The following is a 21021-nucleotide window of genomic DNA, read 5'->3' on the forward strand; positions in this document are numbered from 1 at the left end:
GCGCCAAAGCCAATGACATCCTGCCCTCACAAAAACTGTGCGACTCACTAGCCATCTTCTTCCACCACAATATCGCTGACATCCACGACAACTTCAACACTATAACCACCCTGACTACATCGGACTCCTTCTCCCCTGTGAAAACTACCAACGTCAACCGCCTGACTTCCTGGTCCAACGTCAATGACGACAAGACACGCAAGGTCATGAACTCCATCCACTCAGGATCTCTGTCTGACCCGTGCCCACACCACATATTCAAGAAAGCAGACGCAGCCATCGCACACCAACTACAGGAGGTCATCAACATCTCCTTCGAAACAGCGACATTACCGGATAGCTGGAAACACGCCGAAATCAATGCCCTCCTCAAGAAGCCCAAGGTCGACCCAAAGGACCTCAAGAACTTCCGGCCCATTTCCCGGCTCCCTTTCCCGGCAAAGGTCATCGAGAAGATTGTCAACATGCAATTGGCCCGGCACCTGGAAGACATCAACATCTTGGACCCATCCCAGTCCGGATTCAGATGAAACCACAGCACCGAGACAGCCCTAATCGCCGCCACAGACGACATCAGGTGCCAACTAGACAACGGCGAAACATCAGCCCTCATCCTCCTGGACCTGTCAGCCCCCTTCGACACATCTGCCATCGCACTCTAAAAACACGCCTCCTAGAACCCGGAATCCAAGAGAAGGCTCATGACTAGACAAGTTGTTCCTCTCCGGCGGAACCCAGAGCATCCGCTTCCCACCCTTCGGATCCGAAGCCACTGACATCATCTGCGGCGTCCCCCAGGGCTCATCTCCCAGCGCTACGCTGTTCAAAGTCTACATGGCCCCCCTCGCACAAGTGGCCCGCCATCACAACCTCAACATCATCTCCTACACTGACGACACCCAGCTCATCCTCTTCCTCACCAAGGATCCTCACACCGCCAAAACCAACCTCCACGAGGGAATGAAGCTCGTCGCCGACTGAATGAGTAGCAGCTGTCTGAAGCTTAACTCGGACAAGACGGAGGTCCTCATCCTCGGACCCCCCCCCCCCTCAGCCTGCGATGACTCCTGGTCGCCGACCACACTGGGAACAGCACCAACACCCACTGACCATGCATGCAACCTAGGATTCATCCTTGACTCCTCTTTCTCCATGTCTAAGCAGGGCAACGCTGTCTCCTCCTCCAGCTATAACACCCTCCGCATGCTCCGCAGGATCTAAAAGTGGATCCCGACCAAAAAAAGAAGAACGATGACACAGGCCCTCATCAGCACAAGACTGGACTACGGCAACGCTCTCTACGCAGGAATCCCAGCCAAACACCTACGACAACTACAACGCATCCAAAACGCCTCGGCCTGACTGATCGTCAATGTCCCCCGCCGCAGCCACATCACCCCCACCTGAGAGACCTACACTGGCTCCCCGTCGACAAGAGGATCACCTTAAAGCTCCTCACCCACGCACACAAAGCACTCCACAACACCGGACCAGCCTACCTGAACTGCAGACTCAGCTTCTGCATAGAAAATTTTATCTGAAACCCATCTTTTTAAAATATAATACGCGTGGTATACAAACAGCGATGCAAATGATGTTCAATCTAGAGACCCCAGATGTATGCTTTCACGTGGCCACTTATATTTTAAAATGTATTTCTGAAAGAAAGTCAATTATTATATGAATTTATTCAATGATGCTTTATCTTTTCTAAGTATTTGAAATTTGTGCTGCTAAATGTATTGTGTATTTTTGGTAGGATGACACTGACACTTTGCACTTTATCATGCTAATTTGCACATATATGAATATTGTATAATTGCTGCTATCGTATTTTGTGCACTGAAAGAATGCCATAGCACTTGCACTTTACTATGACGTAGCTTAGACCTTTTAAGTATTGTTTTTTTTTTTTTGCTGCTAAATGCATATTGCACTTTAGGAAGGACGTAATTAATACTTGCACTTTATTAGGCTAATTTGCACATATATCAATATCAGATGAATGCCACTATATTGTAGTGTACACAGAAATAATTCTATAATACTTTGTGCTTTATTTTTGATAAATTTTGTACATATTTTAGCGGAAACATGCTTCTAAAAACCTGATATTTATGTATGTTGTTTTGTCACTATGTCTGTTGCTATATGGTTGTATTTTTACATACCGAATTAAGCTTTTTTGACTTTGACTTTGACTCAGCTTCTACACCCCCACCCGCCAGCTCCATTCCGCCAGCATCGCCCTCGCACTGTCCCCCGCATCCAACAAATGACCTCCGATGGCAGATCCTTCTCCTACCTCGCCACCAAGACCTGGCACACCCTCCCTACCCACATACGACAGACCCAAGACCTACTCATCTTCAGAAGACTCCTCAAGACCTGGCTCTTCGAGCAGTAGCAGCACCCTCCCTCCCCATAGCGTCTTTAGACCCTCGCGGGTAAGTAGCACGCTTTACAAGTACTCTGATTGATTGATTGATGTAGAGCTGGGAGCCCGTTCCACACTGAAAAATCTATGTGAATGGCAACACATGGTGCACCAGAGGGCGCAGATACTCGTTTTGATTTTGCTGTCACACATGTAATCTCCTGACCACCAATCGAAGTGATAATCCGCAACAACCTGGGTTAGAAAAATCGCAGTGAATGTCCTCCTAGGGATTGGAAATCATGCTAGGGGAGGCCAAATGTCACTCACACTTGCCACCTTACAAACCTGGAGCCACGCATGAGTAAATATTCTGTTGGATAGCCATTGGCAGAATTTGGCTAGAACTTATCCAAGTGGAATGCTGCAACTGCATATATCACAATAAAGACCTGCACATCTTTAATAACAGTTCAAGAGTCAGTGGCAACCGAATCATCATGATTTCTTGTTTGATATTTAAACTTTCCTTCTTTTTATAGTTTTATTGTATACTGTGAGAGGCTGGTGTGGTATATGATGCACTCTATGGTAATTGGGCATCCTGCACCAGTCTAGACAACCTCAGAAGCTCTTTAAGTGGTAGCTGAGGATAGCAGCCTTCAGGCTTAGTCCAGAAGGGAGTGTAAAGCAGCATGTATAGAATAAATAAAAATGATCCACACAGTGTAGTTATAAAAATAGGAATTTATTATAAAACACTGCCCAACACATCCAGATATCTCCTAGCTGGAGATAATCACAATAATTTGCAAAAGAAACCGGTAAATAGCACAGAAAACACAGTGGTTGCCCATGGGTGACCAAACCATACACCAAAATAGAGGTGTGCGAACCACGACTCGAGTCAAGACCATGCCCAGAAGACGTAGTGCCGGGGACCCAAGGAACCACCCAAGGGAAGTGACCCAGAACCCCACGGAGACTGTGTACAGTGTGAGAACATGACTGCAGGATCAATGCAAGTCAATGGGTAAGTCACATTTGCAATTTTAAAGAGGAAGGACCCTTCCAAGAGGACCCCAAAGAAGCCCTTTGGAAGTCAGATGGTAGGAGAGCCACCCTATCCGTTGATACATTAGGAACCTGTATACCTGCGCCAGGGGAGCTGAGTGCATAGGTGTGAAGTGGCCTCAGAAACCACAGTTGAACCCAATGGAGGACTTCAGGAAGATGCAGCTGCTGGAGAAGACAAAAGTGTCTGGTTGAACTCAAATATGGATTCAAGATGTTAGGAACCTGGAAGCAGAGGGGACAAAGTCTATGTCACTAAGGAGTGAACATAATGCCCTGAAGAGGAATGACCACAGATGTTAGGTGTTGCAGGGGAACTGATGGTGACATTGAAACTGCAGCTGAGTGGAGCAGGCACAATTATCAAAGAAGGTGCAATGTTGGGACCAACAAGGACCAGGAGACCACCACAAGCAGGGGAGTCAGGGCAGGTCTGCACCAATCAGGGGAGTCCAAAATAACTCGAAGGTGACTCTCGTTAGGACCCACAGGCCAGAGGTACCGGAGTTGCAGAGGACTTTGAGCAGCTCACTAAAGAATCAGGCCCACTGTGCAAGTGATGCAGTTAGGACAAAGATCTTGGTCACTGGAGATGCTTGAAATCGAAGATACTCTGGGCCCAAAGATTTTGGTGGAAGTAAGCCAACAGGCATTTGCAATGGCAAGTCGACTTGGTGCACAGGGGTACCATTTCCCAGATCAGACTAGGGATACTGGCATCAAACTTGGTGAGAGTACAGACCAAGTCTTGAGAGATGTGAAGAACCACGACCTGTGTTGCAGAACCTTTATGAGTCTGGAAGAGCTGAGCTCAGAAGACCTATCAGCTTAGTTGAGGTGCCTGCAGATGCAGGGAAGTGACTCCTTCAATTCAAGGGAGATTCATTCAGGTGTCTTTGATGCCCACATGCCTTGGAAGGTTTTCTGCATGGAGCACAGGCATGGCCGTTGCAGGAGACGAGCAGGACAAAGAGATCAGGAGCAGCAGGAGTTTTCACAGTGGCAGCCTTGATGCCCAGAGCAAAGTCCAGCGTAGTCCAGAGGGCCCAGATGATCAAAGTTGAAGTGGTGTCTGAATTGGATTATGTCCCACAACGGATCTAGGGACCCACCCACAGGCAAACCCTTAAGTACTCAAATGAAAAAGATGGGATGATCCAGGTGTCCCTCCCTAAGGAGGGCTGGACAATGGGAGGATACTCTCCATATCCTTTGTCCAGTTCTATGAACCTGAACTATGCATGGAAGACACCAAATCTGCCCTGCATAATGATTATGTGGCACTGGCAAACGCACACACACTAGCCGAATGTAGTAAACCCTGTCTGGGAGGTGGTCATACCTCCCTTTGATAGGATGGCTATTGTTCTGTCTTCCCTTGCTTGAGCTAGGCTCAACAGCAGGAGGGCTGAATAGTGCCTCTGGTCAGCAGCAGCCATGTAGTGGTGTCTTGATCTAGAAGACTGGTACAGGGAGCACTGAGGGCCCAACTTTGGGCCTAACGGAGGATCTTTACAGTGCTTGGATTCATACACCCACACTGTTCACTATTTACATTGTGGCATTGCCGCCATGGAAAGGCATGTCTGCATGCCCATCATAATATGGCTGGTCGTGTCTAATAGACACTGCCACCATATTAAACATTTTCAGCCACGGCCACAAGGTGACCGGGCGGAAAAGCGGCGAACGGTGTTTACATCTGCCGCGTTCCCCCGCCATAGTAATATAGCGGGGGAAAATGGGTGGCGGACGGGCATGAATGACGGATGGATAGCCACCAATGCTGTGGCGATCCACCCGGCATCGTTATTTGTCCCTTAATATTTGAAATATATGATCTAAAGGTAAGCTTATATCCACACTGAATTATCTGTATTGAATGATGTCATTCTACATGTTTTATTTGTAAAGATTTTTTAGGTTGTTATGGGTTAAATGGAATCCAGTCCTTATCTTAAGGACACCTTGTGCCCTATGTTTTACTAATGAATGTCAGTCTATTTCATTTTATTATATTTTGATAATTTAAAATCAATTATTTTCTATTGATAAACTCTATTATGCTACTAATTGTTTTGAATGTGTCTATCTACTTTATAAATGCCCATCCTTACAGCAGAGCATGGAATACGTGGCTTGCATGGATCCCCCAGCATTTTCTTACCAAGAATCCCATGCAAAACTCAAATTTAGCAAAAAAAATATATTTTCCTTCTATTTCTGTCAGTGATCACCGCGCTAACTCAAATTTCCTAACACCCTTCCCCACGTTCTCCGGAGTAAAATTAGACAAACACTTGTATGGGTGGGCCATGGGCCTGCGACTGGGAAGGGCAAAAAGACATAGGGATTGAGGGGATAGCACAGTAAGCTCCAATCGCTATATTTCTTTTATGTGTCTTTTCAGGTTGTCTCTGCATTGGACACCCACATAAGTGAGGTATCATTTGTATCAAGAGACTAAGGGGAAAACTGGGTGGTAGGACATTTCTGCTGGCGTAGTAATCCCAGGCAGAAATCAAAGGAAAATATAATTTGTTTAGCTAAATGTGAGGTTTGCAGGGGTTTATAGATAGGTAATATTTGAGGGATCCATGCAAGCCACACCTTCCTGTACTCCCCTTTGTAACTAGTATTCAAAACTGTCTGGGTTTGGTAGATTTCCATAGATGCCCGCCGAGCCCAGGACCTAGCAAAACCAAGTTTGTTTGTGATCAATAATTTTGAGCAGTATTGAATACAGTGCAGAGATACGCAAAAGACACAGATGCAGGACTAGGTTGACTTTGTAGATTGTGCTACTAAGGATCTGAAGGGCTGGCTACTGGGCGGTAAAGTTTGTGATTATACAGGATTGTCTAATTTGAACATGAGGAAGCAGATCCTTAATACCTGTCAGAATCAGCGTTTGCATCAGCACTTGATAGACTCTGATCTGACCTCTCCCCAAGAATTGGAATGGAAGGCAGACAAATGGGTCAGAACCAGGGTGTTGACCAGAAGAAACAAGATCCTAATAAGGGTGGGGAGATGGGTAAAGACCAGAAGTCTTCACACAGCCCCCAAAAAGCTTCTAATGGTGGGGATTCCCAATCTTCCAAGAAGAAAGGCCAAAAGAAACCATGGTGTAAAATCTGTAAACAGAATAGCTATTGGACTAGTGATTGCACTAAGAAAGATGCAACTCCAGCCACCATTGCCCCTGAGACAACTGTTCCCCCTAGTTCACCTTTAAGTGGTGGTACTCAGCAGAAGGGTGTAGTAGGGTTAATCCTGGGTACTGAGATGGGCTCTGGCCTAGTCAGAGCGCCAACTTAGACTGTTCTGATCTGTGATGGAGGCATGGATATGTCCTCCTCTATGAGTCCCAGTAACCTGGGCAAGTACAGACAGCAGCCTTTGATCAATGGAAAGGAGGTTTTGGCATACAGAGACTCAGGGGCAAGTGTCACAATGGTGACACAAGATCCTGTGGACCCTGGGCAAATCATACTTGGTGAACTCTACCAGCTAGCAATGTCAGGACAAACCATGCCCTGGCAGTTGGTTATTTCTCCTGGGGAGGGGTAACTGGCCTTAAGAAAGTTTTGGTAAGTGCAGACCTCCCTGTAGAATGCTTGCTTGGCAATGATTTAGAGACGTCAGCCTGGTCTGAAGTGGAGTTTAGGACCCATGCAGAAATGTTAGGGATCTCTGCATATGTGTTTGCTGTGATTAGGTCACAGGTCAAAATGTCTAACACTGAACAGGCCCTGGATTCTGGAATAATAGACCAGGTGCCTTCCAAGAAAAGGAGCAGTTGTGTTAAGACAGTGCCTTCCCCCCTGACCCAGAGTGATGATCAGTCTCTTGAGGGAGATGATTGTGCTCATGAAGAAGGAACTGTCCCAGAGGAGCTAGAGCCTGATCAGGTTGAGTTCTTGGGGACAGGGGGCCCTCCCAGGGCAGATCTGAGGCAGGGGCAGCTGAGCTGCGCTTCTCTTGAACTCCTCAGACAGCAAGCTGCTGATGCTGAGGCTACTGGGAATACTAGTGGCACCCATTAGATCTATTGGGATGAAGTGCTCCTGTATTCAGAGAGTAGAGATTACAAGCCTGGTGCAGCCAGGAGGTTGGTTATACCTTTGAAGTTCAGGGGCTACCTATTGACACTAGCCCATTATATTCCTTTAGCAGGACACAGGGGCCAGAACAAGACTTGAATCAGAATTGTCCCTCACTTTCACTGGTCCCACATGTCTGAAGACACAAAGGATTTTTGTGACTCTTGTGTCACCTGTCACACCAGTAGGAAGGCAGGTGGAACCACAAAGGGCCCTCTGATACCACTACCTGTAGTGGGGGTTCCCTTTGAGAGAGTGGGGATTGACATTGATTTCCTCAGGCAGCATCAGGGCATAGGTTTATCTTAGTGTTGGTGGACCATGCCACTAGGTACCCAGAAAATATAACCCTTAGGACCACTGCAGCACCTGATGTGGCAAGAGCCCTCTTGGGAGTGTTCTCAAGAGTGTGTTTCCCTAAGGAGGTAGTATCAGACAGAGGTTCACACTTTATGTCTAGCTAATTGACTGCAATGTGGAAGGAGTGTGGAAGGAGTGTGGAAGGAGTGTGGAAGGAATGTGGAATGGACTAAAAATTCCCCACACCCTATTACCTACAATGCAATAGTTTAGTTGAAAGATTCAACAAAATTGTGAAGTGTTTGATCAAGGGTCTCCCAGAAAAGTTTAGGCAGAGATGGGACATCCTACTACCCTGCCTTTTATTTTCATACAGGGAGGATCCTTAGCCCTTTTAAACTTCTTTTTGGGCATCCCTCAAGAGGCCCATTGTGTCTAGTGACGGAGGGATGGGAGTTACCTCTCAAACCCCCTAAACAGGACATAGTGGACTATTACTTGGTCTCAGCTACAGGATAGCTGAGTACATGAAAAATGCAACGTAAAACCTTGAGGCTAGCCAGGAAATTCAGAAAGCCTGGCATGACCAAAAGGCTGTACTGGCTGTTTACCAGTCAGGACAGAAAGTGTGGGTGTTGGAGCCTGTGGCCCCAGCAGCTCTCCAAGACAGGTGGAATGGACCCACACTGTTGTTGAACAGAGGGGAGAGGTTACCTATTTGGTATATCTTGGAACTCCCAGGAGGCCCCATGGGGTGCTTCATGTCAACAGACTGCATCCATATGTTGACAGGTCAGACATGGGCTTGCTCATGGCTACTGATGAGGGACAGGAGGAATAGAGTGACTCTCTCCCAGGCTTGCTCTCATAGAACCCTGATGATTGGTCAGTAGATGGTGTAGATTTGGAAGGCAGCTTCACTGATCAGCAACAAACTGATAGCAGACAAGTGCTCCGTCAGTTCAGACATATGTTTTCTATGACTCAAAGTCAGGCTACCTGGTGCACTCATGAACTGAACACTGGAGACAGTCTGCCTATTAAAAATAAGATTTACAGATAACCTGATCATGTCAGGGACTGTATCAGGACATAAGTCCGGAAAATGTTGGATTTGGGAGTTATTGAACCCTCAGAGAGCCCTTGGGCTAGTCTAGTGGTCTTAGTACCAAAGCCTCACAACCAGGGTGGTAAAAGAGAGAGATGAGGTTTTGTGTTGACTACAGAGATATAAATGCAGTCACTAGGCCTGATGCCCATCCAATACCAAGAGCAGATGAGCTTATAGATATTTTGGCCACAGCCAAGTTTGTGAGCACATTTGATCTTACAGCTGGCTAATGGCAGATCAGATTAGCTGATGATGCAAAGCCAAATACAGCATTTCCAACCCCTAGTGGGCACTATCAATTTGTGGTAATGCCCTTTGGTCTGAAGAATGCGCCTGCCACTTTTCAAAGGTTGGTGAATAAAGTCCTAACAGGCCTGGAAGACTACTGTGCAACATATCTAGATGATATTGCTGTCTTAAGCTCCACCTGGGAGGATCACCTGGTCCACCTGAGAAATGTTTTGGATGCCCTGGTGAAAGCAGGCATACCTATCAAGGCTACTAAGTGCCAGAAAGGGCAGAGTCAGGTTGTGTTCAACCATTGCAGAGTAAAATCATGACCATAATGGACTGGGTTGCTCCCACTACCCAGACTCAGCTCAGAGCTTTCTCGGGCCATACTGGGTACTACCGGAGATTTGTCAAGGTGTATGGTTCCATTGTGACAATATTGAATTGCTTAACTACTAACAGAATGCTTAAGAAAGTTCAGTGGACAGTTAGCAGTCAAAAGGCATTTGATGAACTGAAGCAGGCCATGTGCACTGCATCAATTCGGCAAAGTCCTAACTACTCCAAATAATCCATAGTCCAAACAGATGCATCTGAGTTGGGGTTAGTGGCTGTGCTATCACAATTGAATGATGAAGGTCAGGACCAGCCAGTAGCTTTTATTAGCTGAAGGTTGACCCCTAGAGAGAAACGTTGGTCAGCTATTGAGAGGGAGGCCTTTGCTGTGGTTTGGGCTCTGAAGAAGCTGAGGCCATACTTGTTTGGCACTCACTTCTCTGTTCAGATTGACCATAAGCCTCTCTTATGGCTAATACAGATGAAGGGTGAAAACCACAAACTCTGAGGTGGTCCATTTCCCTACAGAGGATAGACTATACAGTGGAAAACAGACCTGGGAGTAACCATGCCAATGCAGATGGACTCCCCAGATATTTCCACTTAGAACATGAAGACTCAACAGGTCAAGTTTAGTTTAATGTCCCTGTGTTTGGGGGGAGGGTTGTGTAGGAGAATAGGATCTGCTTACTTTTTGCTGGTGTTTCACTGTTTCTCGACTTTAGTCTGGCTGGTGCCCTGCCATTCAGGACCCCAGTCTAGCTGCTTCCTCTCTAAATTCATTGCATGTACATTAGGTATACTCCAGATTGGTTACTGGGTTATCCTTGTGATTCGCTAGTATATGGTACCTTTAGTACCAAGGCCATTGGTACCCCAGTGGCCTTCCAGGGGCTGAAACATGTAATATGACACCCCTGGGAAGGTAAACAACCTTTACAACGCAACCTTTACCACGCAGTGCATTCACGACGCAACTTTTACAACGCAAACCATTACAACGCATTGAGCTGGGGGGCGCTCTAGGATAGGGAATAGGTTTAATTTACTATCCAACAACTTCCCTACTATCCAAAGGGACTGGAGTTGGAATAGTAAATTAAACTATTCACTATCCAGCGCCCCAAAGCACTATGTGCTGTAAAGGCATGCATTGTAAAAGCATCTGTTGTAACATCATACATCCCCCTGGGAAGCCTTCAAAAAGGGCACCACAGGTCTACTACTGCAGCCTGGGTAAGGTGGTGCATGCACCCCTTACTAAGATATAGGCTACCTATATCTACCTTTAATCACTGACACATATAAACCTAAAAGTCACTCCTATGTCAGACTTTATCAATCCTGAAGGCAGAGTGCTTGATTTTATGTGAAAGGGTGCCCATGCACGAGCAGGACCCCTCTGCAGCTTTCAGAATCTATTCTCTGAGGCTGTTCCGTGATGCAGCCAGTGTGATATACCCTCGCTGTAAATGCTAACTTTGGAATGGCTGCATGGAAACATGTTGTGTTTGGTGTCGAATCATTTTTAATCCTACCCCCCCAACACTTCTGGCAGTGGGGATAGAATTCCACCTTTCTAGAGGTAGAAGACATGTACACACTTACCTAACCAGTAATAGTTTAAAAGAGCCCCAGCATCACAAAATGTATGCTGCAGCCACAGACACAAGTCCAACCTCCTGCTGCTTGACAAAACTCCGGTAGGGGAGGCCTGGACAATAGGTTTTCTGTCACAGTGAGGTATAACCACCACCCAGACAGGCTACAGTGTATTGGGTAAGGGTAAGGGTGGGTGCATTCAGAGAATGCGATTCAGACAGTGCTGGGGGCACTTCGTGTCCCTGTGCATACCCCAGTTCAAACCTGCTCTGGCATGAAACGGGACAAAGGGAAATGGGTGTATATTCTGTTTCCTTAACAACCCCTCTGTGATTAACCAGCTTCAGCTGGATCAGGCTAACCGCGATCTTACTAAATTACTATACTCAAAGTAAAGCCTTGTTTCAAAAATACCGCCAAAAAACGTATGAGGAGAGTGATTTTACAGGTAGTTTCTTGGCCTGGCAGGCAAGGGAGCTGGCCTCCTCTAATAAGATCAATGTGTTAAAATGCCCTTTAACCAACTCTCGTACAGATGACCCAGTTAAAATCCGTGAAATAATGCTACAGCATTATAGTTCTATTCATGGTCAACAACAGTTGGTGGATAAAGCCTCCCTGAAAACGGTCTACCGACACTGTCGGAAATAAAAAAAATATCTATGGCTAGTCCCTTTACTGAGGAAGAGGTGTCGAAGGTCATTAAGAACCTGCCGAATGGAAGGCATGTGGCCCGAATGGGTTTCCATCGGACATTTTCCAAGTTTTTTTAGCTCAGTTGCAGATTTTTTTTATCAATTAGTTAACTCTATGTTGGATAGGGGGCAGTACCAGAATCCTTTAGACAAGGCAACTTAGTTAGTTTTCTGAAAAAAGGTTAGAACAGTGAGAATTCAAACTCTTACTGTTCGATAACGCTATTAAATTCAGACTACAAAATTCTCACTAAGCTGTTATTGATTCGGTTTAATCAACATGCAGCACAATTGATTCATCCGGACCAGAATTGTTTTATTGCTGGTAGACATCTAGCCACGATTATACATTATTTAACTGAGGCGTTACATTATTTTGACACTCAGAGGATACCAGCTTTAGTCCTTTTATTAGATGCCAAGAAGGCTTTTGACCTAGTTGTGTGGGAGACATTGTTTACGATTCCAGGTCACTTTGGTATTTCCTCCAAGATCACGGCCCTAATTCATAATTTATATTACAGCGCTGAAGCCAATGTGATTATCAATACTTCGGTGGCCGGGCAGGTTAAAGTAAAGTGTGGCACAAGGCAAAGGTGCCCTTTATCACCGGTTTTATTTGCTTTTTTCATTGAACTGTTGGTGATAGCAATTCGTCCTCCAGTTCAATCCAAGGCAAAATGTAAACTATACGCTGATGATATCATGCTTATAATTAAACCTGAGATAGAGATTCAGGCAAATGTTTTTCAGGTCTTTGAGGATTTTGTGGTTTTAGGTGGGTTCCATATTAATAAAAGGAAAACCTAGATTTTACAATGTGGTGGAGCAGGCTTGGATCTCCACCCCAACATTCTTTCTTGTATCAACTCTAAACCTAAAAGATATCTGGGTGTATATTTTTCTGAAAAGGTCAGGGACTTATATTACCTCAATTTTGTTCCGCTCCTTCGAAAAACTCAGGAATTGTTTTCACGTTGGAATTCTCTCCCTTGATCCATCTTAGGACAGCTGGCCTTGATTAAAATGTCTGTTCTTCCTTTGTTTAATTTTCTGTTTTCGACCATCGCCTATAGTTTATCAGGCTCCTTTTTCCCCCAAGTAGATTATATGTTTACAACTTTTCTTTGGGGGAAAAAAAATCTTCACGTATTGCACTTAGCACTTTATATGAAGAACTAGAACTGGGAGGCTTAGCTCTTCGGAATCTCAGGGACTACTATTATGCTTATTTTGCACTATTCTTAACCAGATGCAAGCCTCAATTACAATCAAATCCTTTTATTAATAGTTTTATAAACTTAATGTGTAAGGAAAGTCAGATCAACTCCCCTTTGAAAATCTTCAAATCCCCTAAACTGGTTCGCTATAAGTGCCTTCAATGCCTTTTTAAAGAACGGCAGGCCTTTTATAAAAGATATTCCATCCCGGTAATTAACTCAGCCACTTTATTATTGGGTATTTTACCACTGGCAGGTTTTGCACAATCCTCAGAACTTACAGCACTGTGTCTCAGATTTTCTGAGGAATGGAAGATGGTTGACTATGACCAAAATGTCGCAATTAATTGTTCAAGACTTTATTCTTTTGGGGTCATATAACGTCCTCCATAAATTTCTTGCTGAATTAGATGTATCTCAAATCGCTGAGCACCACCAGCTGGTCTATGATCTTTTAGAGGATGTGCCAGGCAGAAAAGCGGGGGTTTGGAATAAGTATTTAGCCCTAGTTAGGGGGCCGGATCTTGGACAGAAGGCAATTAAAAAATGGTCACATCATGAAGATTTAGAAATCTCCGCCAACATGTGGTCAGTTAATATTAAACTCAATTTTAGTACATTATGAGGTGCGAATTGGCGTAGGATGTTGTTTTTTAGTAAATGGCAACTTTATAGAACCCCTCTTTCTCTCTCGAAAATGTATGACAGTCAATCAACGCATTGTTTTTGTTGTATTAACCATCCTACAGCGAATTGGTCCCTTATTATGCTGCAATGTCCTAAGACTCAAAGGTTGTGGGAGGATATTTTTTGTTATCTGGAAATTGAATGTTGTATTCTATTAGCAGTGAATGATTTGTTAATCATTTTGGGTTCTTCTCCTTCATGATCTTGTTAAATTAATGTCCATTGCAATGGCTGTAGCAAGATCACTGCTGTTGCAAAGGTGGTGTACTGATTTGATTTTCTCTGCCCTAGAGTGGGTTCATAAGATGAGAATGGTTAAGAGAAGTGAATGCACCTATGCACTACGCATGGGTGGGCTTAGGAAGTTTGAAAAAATGTGGGTGACATACTTTGATTGAAACTATGAGGGGTCACTGACTTATGCATGTTTAAAAGCTATTAGCATTCTGTCTGTCTGACTTTTGTATTCGTCCCTTATTTTCTATTGCTTTGTATATTACTTATTTATTCTTGCAATTCTAAAATGTTATGCTTAAATATATTCTTTTTTGGATGTATTTTGCTAACTGAATTGTAATTTTTAGACTTCAATTAAAATGTATTTAAAAAAAAGAAATTGACGACGAAACCCGAAACAAAAAGACACCTATGCACCTGGCTTCCCTGGGAGAGGTAACTCGAGTACTCCAGTGCTCCCATGGGTATTGACTCTAGAATTGCCTGGTTGTGAAGGAGTTTGCTCCAAGTCCTTATTTGGAATTTTTAAACCGCGACTTTCCCCGTAGAAGGTAATGGTGATTTGCGGCTGTGTTGAGACACTGCACGCGTCCCCTGTGGGTCATCTGTGGCACTACCTTGGGTGGTTCCTGATGGCCCCAGAGGTTCTAAAGGCTCTAGGCCTTGTATCTATGTCAGTTGTGGTTCTTATACCACTTTCTTAGTATATGGTTTGGTACGCCCCTAGGGCTCAACGTACATTGTGCTAATTTTCTGTGTCCTAGATAAGTTTATTGAATGTACTTTTACCTCTAGCCTCATAAAGAGACTAGAGGGAAGTGTTTAGAATAAATACGTATATTTTATATATATACCTGGTGTGGTTTGCCTTTCATTTGTTCATTCATGAGATTATAGACAGGTAAAACAAGCTGCTTTACATTCCTTCAAGACTTAGCCCAAATGCTGCTCTCCACAGCTACCACTAGGATAGCTTTCTATATAGGCTGTCTTTAAACCTACCATCAATAAGGGTCATTTGGACTGGTACAGGGTGCCCACTAGAATAGTGGACAGCATATGCCAGTCCATCTTTTCACAAGGTGATACCTTAAGTGACAGAGTTAATACTATATTAAAGTATTAGTAATTGTTTGTTTATAGGTATCATATCTGCTGTTGCCATTCATTAGACTGACATGAATGCCTGCTGCAGTGCTGCTGTTGAATCAAAGCTAAGCAGTGGCCAAAAATCTGTTCCGCTCGCGAAATTTGCAGGTTTTTTTCGCAATCCGCGAATCTTGCGAAATTGCCGAAAATTCGCAAATTTGCTCGTGGGCAGATGTTTTTTTGGGGGGATGGCCAGCTCTCTCAAGGGACCCCTGCACCCTTCAGGACGATGGCAGCAACACGCACAGGGTCACTGGAGACAACTCTTCTGGCTCTTTATGCAGCGGTAGTGTAGGAAAAGCACTATATTCACCCAACGAGGTCGCACTTATTGATTAGCCAGTAGAAAGTACACCAGTTGAGTAGAGGTATCACACAAAACGATGGCGTCTTCCTGGATAAATATGAGGGCAGGGTTCATTGAGGCACGATGCTCCTGTCACAAAAATTAAACCTCAACAGGAAGCGCTTACAGATATAAATAAAGCAGGTGCCAGAGTTGCTTACTTGTAACTATTCTCTGCCCGAGGCAGGGTCAGAGAATAGTTACAAATAGCGTTGGCAAGCTACCAGAGTTTAAGTCGCTTACTTGCAACTATTCTCTGATCCTGTCCTGACCCTTAACAGCCGGGTGCCTGAGGCAGGGTCAGAGAATAGTTATATCTAAGCAGCTGCCAGAGTTGAAGTTCAAATTCAGTAACACATTCATCAGCCCAAAAGCAATCGTGAGCTTTGTCGAGGCTGGGCAGGTGTGCTTTCCCCCCATATCTACCGTCGAAAATTAGCTGTGATGCTGGATAGAGGCCTTTGCATCCTTCTATTTCACTAGCGCAATCCCCATGCAGTTCCTGTGACCAGGGGCTTCTTTCTGCTCATCTGCTGCTCTGATCTGTCTCTGACCTTTTAAACACACAAGAGGCATTGTGAACTTGCATAGAAGCCCCGCTCTTTGGCCCCGCCCACACACTAGTGGTGTGCACCGTTTTCCCCCCTGACGCACTATGATGGACAGCTCACTCAAGGGACCCCGGCGCTAGGCAGGTGTGCTTTCTTCCTATATCTACCGTTGAAAATTAGCTGTGATGCTGGATGGAGGCCTTTGCAACCTTCACTTTCACGAGTGCAATCCCTGTGCAGTTCCTGTGACAAGGGGCTTCTTTCTCCTCATCTGCTGCTCTGATCTGTCTCTGACCTTTTAAACACACAAGAGGCATTGTTAACTTGCATAGAAGCCCCGCTCTTTGGCCCCGCCCACACACTAGTGGTGTGCAACTTTTTCCCCCCTGACCCACTATGATGGACAGCTCACTCAATGGACCCCAGCGCTGGACAGGTTTGCTTTCTCTCCATATCAACCGTCGAAAATTAGCTGTGATGCTGGATGGAGGCCTTTGCAACCTTCGCTTTCACAAGTGCAATCCCCATCCAGTTCCTGTGACCAGGGGCTTCTTTCTCCTCATCTGCTGCTCTGATCGGTCCCTGATCTTTTATACATACAAGAGGCATGTTAACTTGAATAGAAGCCCTGCTCTTTGGCCCCACCACAAACACTAGTGGTGTGCACCATCTTCCCACCATTTACCCACTATGAACTCTCTGGCACTTTACGCAGCTGTAGTGAAGGAAAAGCACTATACATTTACACAACAAGGTAGCACTTACTGATTAGCCACTGTAGACATTGGGAAACAGTCTATTTGGTCAAATCCGTGAGTTCGTGAAATTTTTCACCAACTCGCAGATTTTTTTGCAAATTCGCGTGAATTTGTGGCCCGTAGATCCGCAAAATTCGCCCATACTTAATCCAAGCAGGTCTGATTCTCCCACTTTTGACTAACACTGACAAGAGTCTGATGATTTTACCCACTACCGGGCTATCACTGACCTACCAGCCAATATCAAGACCATTGAAACAGAAGTCCCAAAATAAACCTTTCCAGTACATCTTTAGACTGCACTGTAGCATAGCGACACCTACTTTACAAATCATAGACAATGCCCTCTTGACCATAGATAAAGTTATGCCTGTCGCCAATATTGCTGGACCTTTCAGTCAAATCCTGTAACATTGATCATCATCTCCTTATCCACACCCTGAAATCTGAAATGGGATTTATTGATTACACCCTTCACTGCTTCTCCTCCTACATCTTCACCAATATATTCCAGGTTGCAGAAGATCTCCTTTCCCTGCAGAGTGCCCCATGCATCCACCTTACTCTCCATAACACATAGAAGATTGTTACTTCTTTTACATAAGTGACATCAAAACATTCATTTTCTTCAGCTTTCCCCCCTGCCATGAGCAAATCAGAGTTAGACCTTCTCTAACAAAGCAGCCCAGTCCAAAATGTAAAGACATACCTTCACTTTAACGTTTACTCTCAAAAATAGGGGAAAGTTCCAAAGTATGTGCCTGTTTGTTGGTAGGCTAGTATAACTGCTGGTTGATGTGTCTGCGATTACCTGCTCTTGTTTTTCTCTGGAGATCTTCCAGCAGGGCAGCTACTGAAGGTGGCCCATTGTTCCGAAACAAGACCTGATGAGGTTTTTTACATCTGATCTAGGTCATCTCTGGACTGGTGAAATCTAATCAGTGTCACTGCTGGAGGGGAGAATACGCAAGGCCTAGTTGATGGAACTACCATGTTTTAGGCAGGAGTGATTGACTTATCTTGAAATTAATTTTGGCATCCATAGCAAATACTTTAGTTAGTACAGTTTTTCGCATGCCAAGTTAGGGATAGGAAAGCCAGTTACCAATAACTAATACAATAGTTGACAGTAAGCACCATTAGGAATGGGACATTATAGATGAAATATGAATTAGAACACCCAATGATTTTGTTAATCCCAGTGTTTTGGTCATCAGGTACCTACAGAGGTCACCAACTTGTGGCAGGTGAAATGTTCTAGATGGAAATCTAGAGTGCCTATTTCCACACCTCTTATGATTTCGATTTCATCTTTTTTTGGCCAAATGGTGAAGACCTTTATGTTGCATTTTGCATCTCTGCACATGGTGTGCAACTTTTCATCCTATCTATGAAGTTGTTGATGTACACTTACGCTACTGGACATTCCCGGAGATATATCTTTTATGGCATGTGCTTTATGTGAATAAAATTATTAAGTTAATACAATGTTACACTTTATTAGTACTTTATTTTTAAATGGCACATTTCAGAAGCAGAAAGAGGTAACCCTTGTCATGTCCTTTCGTCTGTCCATCTGTCAATTGGGCATGTCATTCTGGGGGTAAAATTAGGCATTCTCATATTGTCAGGTGTTGCATTTGACACAACAAAATTTAACACAGTAAACATTTCTATTTGAGTTGGTCCAAAACCGTTTTGATGTGGTAGCGCGGACACAAAATAACATGAAATCTAAGGTGGCCACGCTACAGACCCTGCACGTTTTCTATTTCCTTTTTTTTAAATAAAAGACTCAAACAAAAATGTCAATGACAGCCAAGATACAATCCATGCAAAGATCATATTGACTCCACCTTGAATGATGTACCAAAAGGGTCATACGGCAGGAGCACATTAGGTGCGTCCAATGGATCGATGCTGGATCCTGTTATAAAGAATGCCACATTATGTGAGCGAGTATTCAACATTTGAAATGATAATCCAAAAAAGATGTAGTCACCAAGTGGAGGATTGAACTTTGTATATTTTCACAATTAAAGTGGGGCAGGTGACAACAAGCCAAACCATCATCTCCTTATCACTCCTACTTGTATTCATCATTCATCACACAGGCTGAGGACATGAAGGTACCACTATATACTCGGAGGCATGGAAATGGTGGATTGATCAGATCTTGATCAGAACTTTTATCAGGATCTAGTACTGATGTGGAATGGTATTGGAGCAATTATGTGAGGAAAACTGTGTTAAAATGGAATCATTGGTAGCTTAGCAAGCCTTTGGTTTATCAGTGTTTGTTACTGAGTCAGTGATCAAAGACGCCCATAGAACAGTTGTCCTTCACAGCAATTACATAAAAATGTTATGTTTTTAAATGTCCCCTTGCCATGTCCACTCCACTATATGAGCATTAACTTTCTTTAAAGGAGATCTAAAAGAAGAGTCAGAAGAGGTCACCACAGCTGGACAGTCTTAATTAAGAGCAGGACTCTTACCCACAGCCTTGAAGCTCACACATCAGCCTTATTATATGACTAAAGTCCATGGCATCAGGTTCATTCTTCAGCCATTTCTGTATCTCCTGGATGGAGTTGTCATCTGCGCAGGCAAAGGTGATCTCGTTGAAATTGTCACAGATTGGGAGAATGTAATAAGGAAAGGGACCAAAGGAGAGTGTAATCATGGTTTCTCCTTTAGGATCACCTGTGCAGATTAGAAAAAGTTTCATGCTCAAGCAAACTGAAAACCAAAAATGTCACAAGTTGTTATAGCAAACAATAATAAACGGATTTGAGAAATTGGGTTGTGGGTTGAGGATGGTTTCAGCCCTTCACAAGCAACAGCCACAATCTTTGTCAAGATGAACATCAAAAGTCAACAAATTACCTGTGCTTAAACATCTGGCAGCTTGCCTCAAAAGCAGACATCCTTATATTTAGCTGCAATGTATAAAGTATTTATGCAACGCTTAGTCAGTAATTAGCGTAAAACACAACACAAGAAAAATCCCTCACCAATTTAGAACAATAGAGCACATTTTAATAAAGTGTTTGACACTGAAACTATAAAAATACAATCAGTTGAACTGGTGCTAGGAATTCTTAAAGTTTTAAGTGAAAAATATCACTTAAAAGATCAAAGCTCCAACAACAATGAGTGCAGTTGGGATCCACAAAGTGGATTCTCAGAAGAAATTTCAAAATAAAAAAATCTGAGATAATACATTTCAGCGAGATAAGGAAGCCAGTGGTGTCCGAGGAGGAGGTCTTGTCATCTGGGAGATACTGGAGGAGGTCATACTGAAGATTTCTACATTCTGACGTAGTCACTGCGTTGGGAGTCAAAAATCTCCGGTGTGGCGAAGTTGGAGGATTTGTTGGCAGTGTACAATAGAGTATGGGATGGGTTGAAATCAGAGTTTTAAAGTTGTATTTGCTGTGAAAGATTGCAGGAGTTGAACACAACAAAAAATCAGTTTCAAGCCTATGATTTCCATCTGATCCTCAGAAGATGTGAGTAATCTGCGGGATCAAATGCTGAATATCCGTCTGGAACTAAGGGAAGACAAAATTCTCAATTGCTCATGATGAATAGAGCCTCATCCACTACTTGTAGCAACACTGTCTCCCTCCTGCAGCCAGATTCAAATCCTGACTGACTCTAAAGGAGGAGTATGTTTTCATTTATCAAAGATAATTTGTTTTTGGACAAATTTCAACAAGCTATATAGACAAAATACATAGCCCCAGGCTAAACATAAAAATGTAATACTTGAAAATGATCCCTGAAAACAAGGATGTTCAAATGTTTAAGTTATAAAGTTAGCTTGATCGCTATGAAATTAGAAAATAAAAGCATTATTTGAGAGAGCTGGACTCATAATATTTTAGGCAGCATCTTGTCTTGCTGCACCGTGTTGCACAAAATATTAGTAACTCTCCCACTCTGTGTCATTTCGAGATTAGCTTAATTGGACCAAATTGTGTGGGAAGAAAATGTAAATGATGTTATGTGATGCCGCATAATTTGGCATAGCAGTGCTTCATTATTTTGAAATGCATTGTTTACACACAGTAACACTGAGGAAATATTTCACCCCATCAGGACCTGTTTATAACCAAAATACAGCAATTAACAACATAACGATTTCTAGTCAACCTTTATGAAGGGCCTTCCACTCTGCAGGAATACATGCTGCCACATTATAAGCTCACCTGGCCCTTTCCAGGAGAAGCAGG

At 43.9% G+C, this 21021-nt stretch overlaps 1 protein-coding gene across 1 annotated transcript in view; it reads right to left on the bottom strand.

Annotated features, from left to right (window-relative positions):
* LOC147718266 (nicotinamide N-methyltransferase-like) overlaps positions 1–21021 on the bottom strand; it is a 64588-nt gene that overhangs the window by 7556 nt on the left and 36011 nt on the right. Inside the window, exon 2 of the mRNA XM_086966669.1 lies at positions 19279–19486. Within this exon, the coding sequence (XP_086822795.1) occupies positions 19279–19486 (208 nt within the window). The remainder of the gene's footprint in view (positions 1–19278; positions 19487–21021) is intronic.

This window comes from Lissotriton vulgaris, chromosome 4_1, assembly GCF_964263255.1.
Source record: "Lissotriton vulgaris chromosome 4_1, aLisVul1.2, whole genome shotgun sequence".
NCBI classification, from domain to species: domain Eukaryota; kingdom Metazoa; phylum Chordata; class Amphibia; order Caudata; family Salamandridae; genus Lissotriton; species Lissotriton vulgaris.